The sequence below is a fragment of the Ursus americanus genome, chromosome 26, assembly GCF_024610735.1.
Source record: "Ursus americanus isolate L20-20 chromosome 26, mUrsAme1.1.p, whole genome shotgun sequence".
NCBI classification, from domain to species: domain Eukaryota; kingdom Metazoa; phylum Chordata; class Mammalia; order Carnivora; family Ursidae; genus Ursus; species Ursus americanus.
In genome coordinates, this window is record NC_142152.1 from 559,906 (window position 1) to 576,025 (window position 16,120).

Below are 16,120 nucleotides of genomic sequence, written 5' to 3' on the forward strand. Positions count from 1 at the left end.
TGAAAGTCAGAGTCAGAGTTCAGGGCTCTCAGAAAAGCTGAAAACAGACCAGGGAAAATTCCATAAGAGGGGAGTAGATGTGGAGGAGATATGGAGAAGCCCCCATATTTGCATACAAACTCTGAAATCCTTGGCTGACTCCTGAAGTGCACATGTGCTGGGTGAAAATCCAAGGAACACAGTGGAAAGCAACGGCTGGAAACCTGAAAGAGCTGAGTAGAGATGTCAACAGTTGCCTGATACTCGAAAGAAGGAGTTTAGGATTCAACTTAGAGGGGCTTGGTAAACAATTTGAGCATTCCACTGAAACCCTAGAAGGGTCATAGTTTAAGAATAAGAACCCCATCCAAAGGTTAAGGGCTATGCTTATTAATGCTGACCCTATAAAGATTCAAATAGATCCTTATGAACTCCTGCCTAAATTGCCCAAGACTCACTTAAACCTGAAGAGATCTCTGGTTTAATCCCTTTTTGCTTTTGTTATGTTTTAGAACATGGGCTACTTCCACTTGTACCAGTCCTTTCATGCTCACATTGCTAAGAGATAAACCTAATAGGAAATGATATTGATTTATTTGAGACCTCAGATTCTTGGATTCATTATATTCCTACAAATACTATCTTGTCCTCCATTCCCTCCGTGAGTAAATATTTGATAGCTGTGGATATATACGTAGCCTTCTTTAGTAACCAGGAGTTAAGGAGAACTGGTACTTGCTTGCTTCATGTGCAAAAATCATGGGACTTGAAGACTTAGAGAATTACCCTCATAGTTTTCTCAATGTCCAAATAAATCATCTTAATGATTAGAGTTTTCCATGAGGACCCATTCTATACAACTGGGAGATATGAATTGCTGTGTTCTCCTGATCTAAGGTGTTCACAGGATGACTTCAAATATCTCTTAATAAAACCAGCAGAAAAGGGACATAAAGTATCTAAAGAAAAGTTATCGCTAGACATCATTTTGGTCTACATAACTGGAAATTTGTAACTACATAATTATGCAATAACTACAAAATTTGAAACGAAATAATTTTGGTCATGATCTGTTCATAGGTAGACATTCTCTGTCTTCCAAAATAAAAACTATTTTGTTATATTCAAAGCCCCAACTCAAAGACAACCGAGAGACTTTTCAGGATCGCCCTTACAAGAGCTTACGAAGACATGAGTCCTTACGAAGACATGAGCACTCCCAAGGAATGTTAAAGTAGACCTCTATACTTTGCATATCCCTAACCGTGCCCCTTCCTCTCCAGTGCTCAGGAAAGACAAGACTGCCGATATGGAGTGTTAATTGAGCAGAGAGGTCCACACCAGAAGTTTATTACCCATCTGAACAAATATCTTGATTTGGTAGCTACGACATACCCACCCTGCCTGCGTATGGGCGCAGCAGTGGCTAACTGATCAAAACTTCTAGGGGCGCCTGGCGGGCTCAGTCAGCTGGGCGTCTGAGTCTGGGTTTGGGCTCAGGTCATGATCTCAGGGTGTGGAACTGAGCCCCGCATCCAGCTCTGGCTTGAGAGTCTCTCTCTCCCTCTCCCTCTGCCTCCACCCTTCCCCCTGCTCGCACGTGCTCTCTCTCTCTCTCAAAAGGATAAATAAGTCTATAAAACAAACAAACTTCTGCACTTGGCTGATTACTGTCTACTTCTGCACTAATTTCGCATTTCACATGTCAAACAATCCCTGATACTTCCAGGCAACACTCAGCTTTTCTCTGTCAGCTGATCAGGTCATATTGATTTTGAAATCCTTCTACTGTTCATTTTGCACACTTCAATTTGACATCGTTCACATTTTAATCCCACCATTACCACCCCTTCTAGATGAGTACAAATTCATCACTTTTAGTGGTACCTGTGGCATAAAGAGTGCCTAGGTCCTTCTAAAGCTAAACATATACCTACCCTATTACCCAGAAATATAGCCCAAAGAAATTAGTACATCTGCCCACCAGAATAAATATACAATAATATTCAAAGCAGCTTTATTCATAGCAAAGAGTGGCAACAACCCAAATGTCCATCAACAGTAGAATGAATAGATTTGGAATATTTATACGATAGAATGTCACATGGCGATAAAATTTTGAACAAACTATTGATACATGCAAAAATGTGCCTGAATCTCCGAGACATTATACTGCACAAAAGAAGCCGATAAGAAATGAAAATATATCCTGTATGATTCCACTTATATTCAAGAACAAGCAAAGCTAACTGATGGTGATGAAAGTCAGAATGGTGGTTATGTCTGGATGTGGAGGGGTGTGTTTTGACTGGGAAGGGGGCAGAAAGGAATCTTCTGAGGTTCTGGGAAATGTTCTGTCTCTATGCAGAGGTAGTTGCGTAGGGATATACACAGACATGAAAATTAACTGAGCTCTCACAACTAGCTCTCCCTTGCTTACTGCTCAATCTGCCCAAGGAGATGAACTGATGACTCGGACTGATTGTGCGCTCTGGCAAAAGAAGAAATGGTAAACATTACAGATTAGTAAATATGAATTTTGAATTACTGATAACTTCGAGATGTTATGGAAACGAAGTGTATTTTTTACTTCTTAAGCTACCCTGATCAAAAATGGTAAAGATATTAAAGATTCATTAAAATCTACTCAATATTAAAAAATGCACTGTTAAGGTAGACACTCATAGACAACCTATTACCCCAGGAACTAACAAATGCCCTTGTTAATTCTCATGCTAAAGAAGCAGCTTTTATTACCCCAACTATAAGTTCCACCAAACTGGTATCTACCCCCACCAAACTTGGAAAGAAAACTGGCTCATTTTAGACTGGGTCTAACTAGCTCATAACAATCAACCCAACCTTCTGAAAAGCAATGTTGGCAATTACGAAGACATATTCTCCATAAGGCCAGGTTCTGACACTCTGCAGACAGCTGCTCAGGAGTACCACAATCCATCCCATGGATGCTAATTAAATTGCCCCCATGACTGTTTGCATAATGAAAGAATCTAATGAAGTTCCATAGTAAATAACTAACAAAATGTATTTTTCAAAATTTAACCAGGGAATTGGTAAAATCATGTCTTACCTGTAACTAATATAACCCAGGTGAGCCTGAAAAGACAAAACAAAATACAGAAACTCCTTCTCAAGACCTGTGAGCATTTATAAATGGATTTTATACAACTACCCTGGTCTTTAGGCTATAAATAGAGATCATCGATAGTCTGTACGTTTTCAGGGTGGATAAAACCCATTCCTTGAAAAGCTACTGATGTGACAGAAGGAAAACATTGCTAGACTTTGTGTTCCCAACCCAGGGAATTCCCACTTTCCTATCCAGTGAGTGAGGAACTCATTTCACTGTAACAGTTATATAAGAACTCTGCAGGATTTCTCTCCTAACACAAAAACTTCACTCTCCATTCAGGAATGATAGAAAGAACAAAGGAGATATTGAAGCTAAGACTTGTCCCAATATAGGATTGGCAAACTACAAACCATGGGATAAATCTGGCCTGCGTACTATTTTCATATGGTCCACGAGGGGGAAAAAAAAGTTCTTGCATATTTTAAAAGTTTATTAAAAAAACAAAGAAGAAACTGGAACACGGACTATTTGAGAGAGACCACATGTGGCCCGTAAAGCCTATATAACGCTCACTGTCTGGCCCATTACCGAGTCACTTTGCTAATGCCAGTTCTAAACTATCCAAAATCCTTAACCTGCCTTACACTGCTGTTTTGTCACTAGTGTTAATGGCCACACAATCACCTCCACAGAACTCAAATTTTCTCCCTAGGACAAGATGCCCTCAGTCATCGAGAAGAACTCTACCAGTTACTGTACTTGGTTGTATGCAGACCTAGCTAAATATTGTCAGAAGCTTATCTAGAATATTATCGTCAACATATTCAAGTCACTTTTTTGAAAGGGACATCACCCAAATCTTTATATGACTTCTAGCATAGTGGCCAGGTCTGCTAGAAAAGATACAGGTGTGTGTTAAGTTACAAAAATGGCCACAAATTCTTCCATCCCATATACATGTTCCTTTACATGTGACTGTGCTGATTTTCCTATTGAGAGAGAGACAGTCCATTTCTCTACCCTCTGAATCTGGGCTCGGACACATGATTTGCTTTGGCCAACGAGGCATTAACAACCTGATACAAACAGAGGCTTGAAAACTGCTGGTACAGCAGAGCTTGCCCTCTCTTGCTGCTCTTCGGAACCCTCACACCAGCATCATGTGAATGAGCTCAGGCTGGCCTGCTATACGCTGAGACACATGGCCCAGATCCCTGTGTGGCCCTGCCAACAGCTGGCAACTACCAGACGCGAGAGTGAGGCCCTCTGCTCCTAACCGACTGGAAAAGCATGTGGAAGGCCGGACAGCATCAAGACAAGCAGGACCAATCTGTCCCAGCTGGGCTCAACCAAATCCTCACCCACAGAATTGTGAATAAATACACAGTTGTTTTAAGCCACCTAGTTTTGCGGCGGTTTGTTGGGCAAACACAGTGATACGGATGCAAAACTGCTTTAGAACGTTATCAGAAGGAAGCTCTTCAGGTCCTGCAGTTACAACAGTCCACCCAGGGTTTAATATGTCATAATGAAAATGAACTTCCAAGTCAGATCGATGGATTTCCACCACTCCCATGAGTGACTGCGAGTTGAGGCTAACCAAAAACCTTGCCAAAGCAGATGGCTTCAGGCACCAACAGCTTACCTGGGAACTTCAGCTCCAGCAGGCAACTTTGGAAGTGCCAACTCCACCCAAGACAATGAAACCTAAGAGACCTTTTCGTTCTGTCCACTCAAACTGACTTCATTGTAAGATTGTTAATGTGTAACTATAGGCTACTGCTTTCCTTTTCTGTGTTCTCCAGGACTCTACTTTCCTTCATTTGCCCCCTCCCTTTTCTGAAACATTTCCTTTTCCTTGTTTGGAAGAATGATCAGACCATGACCTCCTCTGCTAAACTGATCTCTTGCTGAAACTGTTACCCATATGGAACTCCAAAGGTCACTCAAATCATGGGAATACCTCTGCTTAGTGCTAGCAAACAACCCCATCGAAGATATGATCTGAACATGTCCTCTATACTTTAGAACATATAGCAAATATTTCTAGACCCAGACACTCAGATGGTTGTTACATAGAATTACACACAGCCAGTATTTTATCCAAAGTGCAGAATCAACCCAATCACCTCTTAAAATAATCCTGGGTGTCTATGGTACTTTCAGAACCCATGCAACTATTTGGAGAAAACGGCCAAAGGAAATAAAAATACACAGCAAGCTTACTGAGAAATCCCCCACAACTATCCCAACAGTAGAAATAAATACCTCCTACATTACGACTTACACACTTACTCCTAAGGTAACACCTTGTGAAAAATAGAAAAGAAAAACATCCTTGTTCAGGAAAAGTGCGCCACAACATGTCAACTGAAATAGTTACCACCACTGTCTTAATAATTCAGGGAAAAAGACATACGCTTTCAATTCTATGTATAGATCTTATCAATTATGTAGCACCAGGCCTGTTCTCTATGTGGGACTTCCGTGTATACCAAGACTGTTCTTGGGATTTCTTACTAGCTACCAGTGAAGATTTTAAATCCTGTTTAGTCCCCACCATCTGGGTCTCTTCAGAGGTCTCAGAGGAGTGACCTCCCAGAAGTTAGAGGAGTCTATTGATTTCTTGAGGGGCTTTTAGCTTGGTTAGGTGTCCCTGAATTCAAGAGATGTATCAGGAACTCATCCCTCACTATGACTGAAATTATAAATGAGACCATTCATATCATAGAGATGCAGCAAAAGAGCTTTGATTTGCTTGCTCCCTTGGCAATTAATGGACCATCACATAATTTTACAATATTGGCCTCACAAGCGGGCATGTGTACTCTGGCTAATATCTCCTATTGTTTCTAGGTAAACACTTCAGGACAAGGAGAAAAAAATGTCTTAAAAAAATACAGACAAAGGCTGATTATTCTCAAAGGTTTGACAATCTGAGACTTGGAATCTATTCTCCGAGCATGGGCTAGGTCAAATAAAAACTGGTGTTCTGAACTTTTCTAAACTATAATGATGGGATTTCTCATGACAATAATCCTGTTTTTCTCCAAAGCATTTTTAAGACAGTCTTTAAAACTACTGTGCAACTGATGTTTGATGACCAAATGATGATTCTATAGTAGGAAGAGACAGAATTCCTTGTGTTTACCCTTCATACCCCAGGAGAGGCAGATGACCAAAGGGAGGGATGCGGGATGACATATCCTGACATGGCTACCCAGCCTGGCCCATAAGTATCTTCACCACACCGCATGCGCAATGTCCTTCACAGTTAATTTTTGCTAAACAGGTACACATACGGACATATGGTAAAAAGGGTACCTCAGTGGGATTTCTCAGCAACATTACAGAAATACTAAGGATTCGGCTATCCACTATTGTTCGTTACTCACCTATAAGGAAATGCCATAGCATCAGGGCATTTTTTAAAAGATAAAAATGGTTCAACTACAGAATTATTCTTGGATTAGAGGTGGTAATCCACCATGAACTATTTTATTTATTTTACAGAAAAATGTTTTGAGTTTTTAAATAGAAAAGCAATAAAACTGATCTAAATATATGTTTAGCATTTCAAAAGCAAAATCAAGAGCCCAGGAATAGGCAAGGGATAAGAAATACACTGACCCAATCATCTTTTGAAAATGAAAACATTCATGAAAGATTCTATTAATGTGCATAAAAAGCAAATTTACTTTAGGATTTATACCAAGGGAACATTTTGAATGCCTGCTATCCTGGTGTTAAGGCATTGTAAGCCTAGCAATATTCACAGCCTTGATCTTGACAGAGCCTGCCTCTTAGTAGCATGTTTCCTAAATAGTTCATTCTAGAAGTTGGAAATTATAAAATGAAATTTTTTAAAGCCTGTAACATCAACAATGCCATTTAATTTACTTTACACATACAGTTTATTCCAAAAGGATTTAAGGTGGTTGGCAGGGGAATATATATAGGAGAAACCCCTGGCCAGAAATCACATAAAACAAAATACTGATGAGCAGACACAAAACACTTTTTTTTCCTCCAGAAAAGTTCAAGTAAATGAGAAGTGAAATAAATCAAAGATTATACTTCTACCCTAAAATTAGCAAAAGTGAGTTTCTACAGTTGGGGAGAAACTACCAACACCTTTAAAAAATGCCTTTGCTAAAATTAAGAAACATCCTTCTCAGAAAGAAGCAGCTGTGAAAATCAGAAACCAAGGGGTCATGTTTCAAATGAAGCCGCATTCACCCTATCTAGAGATTTATAGATGGACAGCAAATACCAAGTATGATACAGAGAATAGCATTTTTCTTGTACTTGTTTAATGGGAACTATTACAAGCAGAATTGTCCAAAAGGCAATACCAAAGAAAAACAGGTTCTAAAGTGAAACCTATAGCATTTCAGCAACGGAATATCTGAGAAGCTGGAGGAGCTGACATAGACAAAATGTGTGTGGAAGCCTGACACATTTCCATAGGTTTTTGCAGCTTCTGTCTTCAGTGAGAAGAAATCCTCAGACTCTTCCTAAATTCCCCAGGCAGAGGGCCCTGCTAGAAGCTAAAAGAATTCTACATTGCTCTTGAGTAATTCTTAACTTCAAATGTACATTTTAACCACCTGGGAAGGTCTTTTTTCTTTTTTAATACCAATGCCCAGACGCTACCCCATATTGATGAGGTCAGCATCTCTGAGAATGGAACATAGGCATTTGTTGTTTCTTTTCTTTTCTTTCTTTTTTTTTTTTTTTTTTTTAAGATTTTATTTATTCATTCGACAGAGACAGCCAGCGAGAGAGGGAACACAGGCAGGGGCATTTTTAAAGCTCCCAGAGGCTTTAATGTGCAGCCAGGATTGAGACCCACAAAGTAACCCAGGCAACCCAGGAAAATGCTGAGAAAAGTCCAGGATGACTGTAGTGACTGTGTATTTGAACTTCAGTTGTGACAGGAAAATATGTTCACGGAGATGAGGCGTTTTTGTTTGTATTTTTTGTTTTTTGCTAATACTAGGCTATCCTGCGTCTCACGGTGCTTACCCTCTAGTGCAAGATGCTTCAATGCCTCAGGATAATGACACCCACCATTTACTGAGCTCTTATCTGGTGCCAGGCATTGTGCTGAGCGTCACCCCCAACATTATTGATAATCCCCATTATCCTGCAAAACAAGTATTAAACCCATTTGCCCAGGCAGCCCTGAAGAAGGGGCTTATCTGCCCCCATCACAGAGCAAGGAGGTGAAGAAAATGGAACTAGAATTTCAAAGCTACACTTCTGTTTTCTTTCAATTTTATGTGTTTATGCTTTGAAAGGTAATCTAGTCACATTTCACAGGTTTGTAAAGTATAAAGGTTTATAAGGCATATATGTAAGGTATAAAAAAAATTAACCTCACTCATAATTCTTTCCTGTTACAACTGAAGTTCAAACACACAGTGGCTCCAGTCATCCTTCACTCCTATCACCTAGCCACTCGGTCCCCCTCCCTGGAGACAAGTTAGCAGTTTCGGGTTTATCCTTCCAAAGATAGTTAATGTGTCCATAAGCACATACGTGCATGTAAGTGTGTGTGTGCACACCACATATCTGGATTCCTCCCGCTACTGTAAACGATGGCAGCTATTTTGCACATGGTTTTTTCACTTTAACGACATTTCTGAGGCAATTCCACACCGACACATAAACATTTTACAATTCTTTTTTGTACTACATAGTACTCCACTGTACAGATATACCACCACTTTTTTAGTCGGTCCCTATTCACAGGCGGTGGATTGCTGCCAATTATTTGCTGTTACAAAAAAAATTGGAATCAATAGCCTTGAGCAACATCATTTCACAACTACAGACAATTAGATCCATAGAATACATTCTTAGATGTCACAAGTCATGCCCTTTCCACTACTTCATGCTGCCTCAGGATTCTAAGAAATAATTCAGACTCACGATGATCCGTATTAAATTATTTTATTTAAAAGTTTTACCTAAATACCCAAATTACGCTTTTTACTATAATAAAAAATTAGAAATTGGTTTTCAGAATGTGCTCAAAACCCCAAATAGTTTGAGATATGGTTTTATGCTTGAGAAAAATGACTTCAAAACCAATGGCACAAATGTTCAGCTGGCTCCTACTTCCCTTTCAGAAGGTATCTGGTCCTGAGGACTCCGTGTCCCCCAGGACAGTGCTAATGCTCAGAGACTGAGAACAGTCCTCCAGGTTCACTGAGGGCAGCGTCACAGACATCCTGGTGGGCGATGTCTGAGAAGGGAAGAGTGGTACCGCTGTACTACCTGCAAAAAAGGAGAAACGCATTCAGCTAAACAAGCATATTCTGAGTATTTGTATGCTTTAAACTTCCTTGAATAACATGGGGGGAGGAATTGAAACAAGGATTGCATAGGAGACCATTTCTTTTCTCAATGAGCTCGGAGCTCAGAACTTGTCGGAGATAAAATACACCTTTCTTCTTTCCACTCCCACCCCCAGACAACTATGCACAACATTTTAAAAGTATGTTATGATCTGAACATTTACGTTGCCCTCCCCAAGATTCATATGTTGAAATCTTAATGCCTGATGTAATAGTATTAGGAAGTGGCGCCTTCGGGAGATGCTTAGGTCGTCAGAGCAGAGCCCTCACGAACGGGATTTATCAAGGAGGCCCCTTGGAGAGCTTGCTGGCCCCTTCCACCATTTGAAGACACAGTGAGAAGGCGATGGCTGTGAACCAGGAAGAGGCGGTTTGATTTGATTTCTCCGGAACTGTGAGAAATAAAATTTCTGTTGTTTATAAGCCACCCCGTCGGCAGTATTTTGTTAGGGTAGCCCGAATGGACTAAGAGGATAAACAAATGCCAGCAGGGGTGGTACAAATCCAAATGCCGGGTAAGGGCATGTGGGGGTCAGAGCCTAGTCTGCAACCCAGACTTACCCTCTTACTGACTGTGCGACCTCGGGAAATTGTCTCACCACTCAAAATTTCAGTCCTTCCATGTTCAATGGGTTACTAGTACCTACCTTGCAGAATGTAATGAGGATACAATAGTACTGGTAAAGAGTTTGACAAGAGAGCTTAGCAGTTAGTAAGTGCTTGAAAACTCAGAGTTACCAGAACCACTAAATGGTACTATTTAATGCAGTACTAGCACTACTATCATTACCATTACCATCAAGTAAATAGCTAAGTCCGATTAAAAAACACACTGGAACAGCCCTAAAATAAGGGTTTGCTATTAAGTTACAAAAAGAACATGATTTTTTTTTTCTTTTTTTCAAAGATTTTATTTATTTATTTGACAGAGATAGAGACAGCCAGCGAGAGAGGGAACACAGGCAGGGGGAGTGGGAGAGGAAGAAGCAGGCTCATAGCGGAGGAGCCCGATGTGGGGCTCGATCCCATAACGCCGGGATCACGCCCTGAGCCGAAGGCAGACGCTTAACCGCTGTGCCACCCAGGCGCCCCGTGATTTTTTTTTTTTAAAGTGATATGAACCATGTGAAAACCATCTGAGGTCAAAGGTTGCCAAGGCACTTTGCCCTTTTTCCTACTTCTACAAAATGGACACTCAACTCAGGATCATGTCATTAATGCTCATTTCTGAGTGCCTAAGAGTGCTGTGCTATTAGTTAACAGAACTGATAGAAGGGAAGCAATATTAAAAGAAAAAAAAATACAGTGATCATTCAAATATCATTGACAATTGACTTTGGAAAGTATTTTTCTCTGTAAAACAGACTTTTCTTCATGATTGCTACATTTAACCAAATACAGAAAAAAATCTCCACTCCATGATTGAGAGTAGTGGGAGGCAATAAAGAAGCCAGCCTGTGGCAGAGGAGACACAGGACAAAGTCTGGGATGAAGAATTCATTAATATGTTAAAAAGAAAAAGTTGACCATAACTGCAATCTATCTGCCTATACCCTAATTCACTTCTTTAGAAAGTTTAAAGCACACCACCTAAGAATACGAAGAATGCCAACTCGGTATTATTTAAGACTACACAAATTCCTGTTTCGGTTTTTATGGCTTTACTCTAAATACATAAGAATAATAGGCATCTTAAAAACAAATTATCTTTAACAATCTTTAAGAGATCTCTGAGTCAAGAGCCATAGTAATTTTTCTAAAACTCCTTTATACTTTTCAAGTAGTTTTCACAGTAGTAAAGTGGAAGTCTCCACTGCATTTTTACAGGGACTTCAGGAAAAGTAGATACTTTCGGAGATTTCAATGATGACTCAATCACAGCTGTCCAAGATGATTGGATATTTGTAAAAGCCAAATTCCTTTCATATTAGGAAGTCTTATGAAGACTTAATATTATACCATTCATTTCATTACTTGTATCAATTTCATTTTCTTAATAAAAGAGGGACAGCTAATAAGATTTGGCAACATTATAGCAACATCACAAACTATAATACCACAGTATAATCTTAAGAAGAAAACAAGTCTTAGGATAATTTGAGAATAAACATCTTAAATAAGAAAAGACTTTTTGAAATTTAGCCCTGTCAGGGTATGATAAAAATTAAAATTAAGACACAGTAAGAACAGCTTTAAAAAAAGATCTTTATAGGACGTAAGCATTACTTAAATATCCTGTCACTTTGCAAAGTCATGATGCAGAGTGCACACAAAATAACCAAGAAAAGTATCCAAGATCAGAGCTTACTTCATCAACACTAACATAGGGTATAACTAAGGCCAAGATCAAAATTAATTTTCAACCCATAAAAGTTCAATGTTACCTCCCCCTAATTATTAAGAAAAATTCCATTCCTTTAGTTAGTTGCCTGTCAAAAACCACACTGACACCAGATATTCTTCTTTTCTCTGTTATCTCATGTCACAAAACTGCTTTACATGTACCTTCATTTTCTATGATGTGCACTAAATTACTGATTAAATTACTCAATGATGTAAAACAAGAGCTCTAACTTTTTTTTTTTGGATTTCAAAGAAATTTACAAGTCTCAGAGAACATATTAAATTCAATCACTGCAAAGTTATGCTAGTTCTCATAGTTAACGCCTTATATTTATATAGCAATTCATAATTTTGCAAAAATCTTTTCCCCATCATCTTACCTCATCCTGACAGTAATTCTGGGAGACAGACAAGGCGACTGAGGTTCAGAGACATTAAAGTGGGCTTTTCCAAAGCATACTCTCACTAGCTAAACATCCCTACAAGCCTACTGTAAGTTTGGAGCTAAGATGGTGCTAAGAGATTCACAGATGAAGAAACAGTCCTCATCCTCAAGCAGCTCATAACCTAGGAGTGGAGATAGATGTGTATAGCAATACTTAGTTGAAATGACATGGAAGTAGCAGTTGAAGTAGGATTTCAAAGGTATGGAAGGTGATAAAGGAAAAGAACAACAAAATAAAGTCAATGTAAAGTCAGTATCTTTGGGTTGTTTTTTTCTAAGTCAGTATGTTAAGGGAACTCTATTCTGATATCAAAGTACTGATTGGATTGAAGGAATGGTGAGAGAGAAGGCTGTAAAGGAAGGTCAGGGTCAAGTTCTGTAAATGATGATGAGTCACAAGAGATTCTGAACAGAGGAGTAGGATGACCAAATACATTTAAGAAGAGAGAATTCCAATAGCTGTGTACAAAATAAGGAGAGAGGAGAGAGACCTATGGAAATTGTCTGTGTAAGAACTGATGATCCTTGCCAGTGGAAACAGATTCATGGTATTCTGGGGGGAGACTCAAAACTTATAAAGAATTGAGTATGGCTCAAAATAACTGGGTTAGCTGACTGATTAGGCAGTAATAAGAATACAAACAAGCCTGAGGCTACGAGGGTATGAAGAGGTATGGAGATACTGGGATCAGTTATATACCTGATGAACGTGAAAGCCTACAAGATGTATGAATGGACTTTTCCAGCAGGTAACTGGAATCAGCTGTCAGAGACCACCAGGCAGTTTTAGAGACAAAATCAGCAGTCATCTATATAGATACAATAATTAGAGTAATGCGAACAGTGATCACCTAGGGAGAGAAAATAGGCTGAGAAGAGAAATGATGACAAAAATATGAGGAAGGACAAAGAAAGGTGAATGAAGAGAAAATAAAGAAAAACCAAAGGGAAATGTCAGAGAGATAAGTAGGAAGAGCCCCAAGAGTAAAGAGTCACACAAGGTAACAGACGGTTTTCAAAAAAAAAAAAAAAAGACTAGTGTAATTCATCTAATTAATTCAAAACTGGTAGTTCTGAGACAACTCACTGCTTTCTGCACTATAGCAAGTACCTCCGTCACTCAAAATAAAAAAAAAACATTGCTTTTAAAGGTGGGTAAGATAAAATCCATTCATGTAATATGCAGTGGTAGGGGCACGTAAGGAGAGGGGCAGTAATGACATTTCGAGCTCAAGTCCCTTTATGATAGGTCAAGTCTAGGGTCCAAATGAGATCTGCTGTCCAGTCACTTGGGAACAGTCCCCCCCCCCAAATTGTCAAAGTAAGACTTCTGGAGTTGGGCAGAGCTGGCCTCATCCATCTATCCACTCAGCAAATATCAACTGAGCACCTACTATGTGCCAGGCACTATTCCAGACTCTGGAGATATCAGCAGTAACGAAAACAAAGGCTCTGATCCCACAGCCATATATTCCAGCTGAGTGAAGGGCAAATGACAAGTAAGGAAACAAACATATAATACGTCAGGAGGCAATAACTGCTATAAAGAAAAATAGATAAGGGGTAAAAAGGATAAGAGTGATAAGAGACTTTAGGAAAGTTATGTAACTTCTGCAAACCCTAGTTTCCTCATCCTTAAAATAAAGATAAGAGTACCTTCCTCGGGGGGTTTTTTGAGGATTAATGGCATAATGCAAATGCAGCGTTCCGTCTAATGCCAGCACACAGAAAGCACTCACAACAGATGAGCGCTTCCTTTTAGGTAACTGGAAAGGAACTATCCCAAGAGGCAATGACCCTCAGGATGGGCTGCAAAAGGTAGTCTGTGTTAGAGAGGGAAAGAATGTTTCACTGAAATATACTAAGAAAAAAAAAACCCACAGCTCTAGAAGGCCTCCAAATAGTTATGCTATTTTAACTCAAGTAATTATGTTTTAGTCAACAAGTTAAGCCAATAAAACGCACCATTTTATCTAAAGATGTTTGTAAATGTGCATCTGGGGAAGGCTTTTTGAAGTGCTCATGTACTTTATTTTGAACAGTCATTTTGAACTTTAAACGAGGACTTTTTAGACTGGGAACATTTTTAAAAAATCTGGCAAATGAGTGTTACCAGGCAAAAAGAGTCACCTTCATATCCAGTTATGGTCCTCACAGAGTTTAATTTTTTTTTTAAAGGAAAAAGACATATCTTAATAAATCATCATCAAAGCAAATATAAATTTTCTGCCTATATTAAATGTAGTTTGATGCTTTTAAAGTTTGACTTTTTAAATTTCCACAGTCATGTCATTACTCTATGATGTAATTGTTTCAACAGCTGTTTTCAGAGTTGTTTTTTAAAAAAAGAGACCACTCCTTGATTCCATGGGTTTGCGGTACGTCATTTAACTTGGCTATGTTTAAGCCAGGATGCCACTGAGTCAGACCATGTATTTCAAACATCCTAAGACATATTTTAATATCTTTTTGGGTGTTTGAAATTCAGGTTTTTTTTTTTTTGCTTCAAAGATATTTAAAATTCATAAAGAAATTTTACATTTGATGTTAGATTTATATTACGTTTGACGTTGGATTTATGAGGTTAAGGAACAGAAAAGTTAAACTAATTTATTCTAGGGAACACAAGTAATAATATAGGATTTTTAATGTCCATTTAGATTTTGCCCGTACATTGCATGTATGTTTCTAAAAATACACATAACTTTGTAAAAGTTTTTTGGGTTTAGATCATGCATTTCATCAGCAGGTTTCAGATTGTGACTCTAACCCTCAAACACTTGGTAACTCATTATTCTATCTCTGTTATTTGTAAACTGAGAGGAATCCAAACAAAGCATTCTCTCCTCAAACAACATGAGACAAGCAGAGAAAAGAAGAAAAAGTTTCCTCAATAGCTTCGTAAAAGAGTACATTATCTCAAACTCTTCATTCAGATTAAGTAAAACGTGAGGCACACGTGATACTTACGAATTTATGGCATTCTTCTATGAGTGGATGAAAAGATAGCTGAATGACTTGAAATTGCCTGGATTTGGCATGAAATAAAAGATTGGTTTCTTATAAACTACAAATTTAAAAATGAAATCGAAAAGGAAACAAATGTAATCATCTTGAATTCACGTACATGAAGGATCTTAACCCAGGGCACATGGATGAATGGTCAGGGACCTGTGAATGCCCTGGAAAAGTATGCACATTATTTTCATGCGAGTACAGTTCGGGAGGGAGACAGATGGTCACAGCTTTCAGTGCTCTGAAGGGATCTGCGGCCCCTAAATACTTCAGAATCACTGACTTAAAAGGATAGCCCAGCCCCACGTGCAAGTGAGTCACATTCTCTGAGCTGTGCTTCCAGCAGCAGTGGTGAAACAGGAATTCCTGTCCTGTCAAGTGCGGATGCCTTGTTCTCGAAGATGATTTGGTCATTTGCACTTACCAAACTGCATTGTAATTATTTGTTTATGTGTCTGTCACTTGCTCTAACCAAGATACTCTGTAAGAGCATGGACTGGGACTTAGAGTCTTTGCTGTCTGACCAGGACAGTAGGTACACAGGAAGCCACTGTGACCTTATCATCTCAATCGTTATTTGCTTGTGGGTCTGTTCCTATTAACTACGTGCTGCAGGAGGACAGTGACTTTGTCTTATTTACCTCTGCATTCTGCAAGGTTTTAGCACAATGGTAAGCACACAGTGGGCCTTGAAATGGCTGCTGAACCGAACTGATCTGCTTGCACCTCCAGGGTCTGTGGTTTTTCACAGCTAACAGCCTGCTTAGAGTCTCGTTGACCAGATCCTGTCTTTAAAATCAGCCCTGAGTTCCAGCCACGCAGTTGTTTCCCAGCTGTCTGTGAAACTGTTACAGTACTTCAGCTGTATTTTATTGAGTT

At 39.2% G+C, this 16,120-nt stretch overlaps 1 protein-coding gene across 4 annotated transcripts in view; it reads right to left on the minus strand.

Moving 5' to 3' along the window:
* Positions 1–6,763: 6,763 nt before the first annotated feature.
* Positions 6,764–16,120, minus strand: part of KIAA0586 (KIAA0586 ortholog) — a 116,475-nt gene continuing 107,118 nt past the window's right edge. For 3 of the 4 annotated variants that reach the window (XM_045810361.2, XM_045810358.2, XM_045810359.2), the window contains exon 31: positions 6,765–9,358. In XM_045810361.2, the coding sequence (XP_045666317.2) occupies positions 9,207–9,358 (152 nt within the window). In that variant the 3' untranslated portion in view covers positions 6,765–9,206. Of the gene's footprint in view, positions 9,359–16,120 lie in introns of all 4 variants that reach the window. The other variant, XM_045810360.2, reaches the window with a different exon arrangement.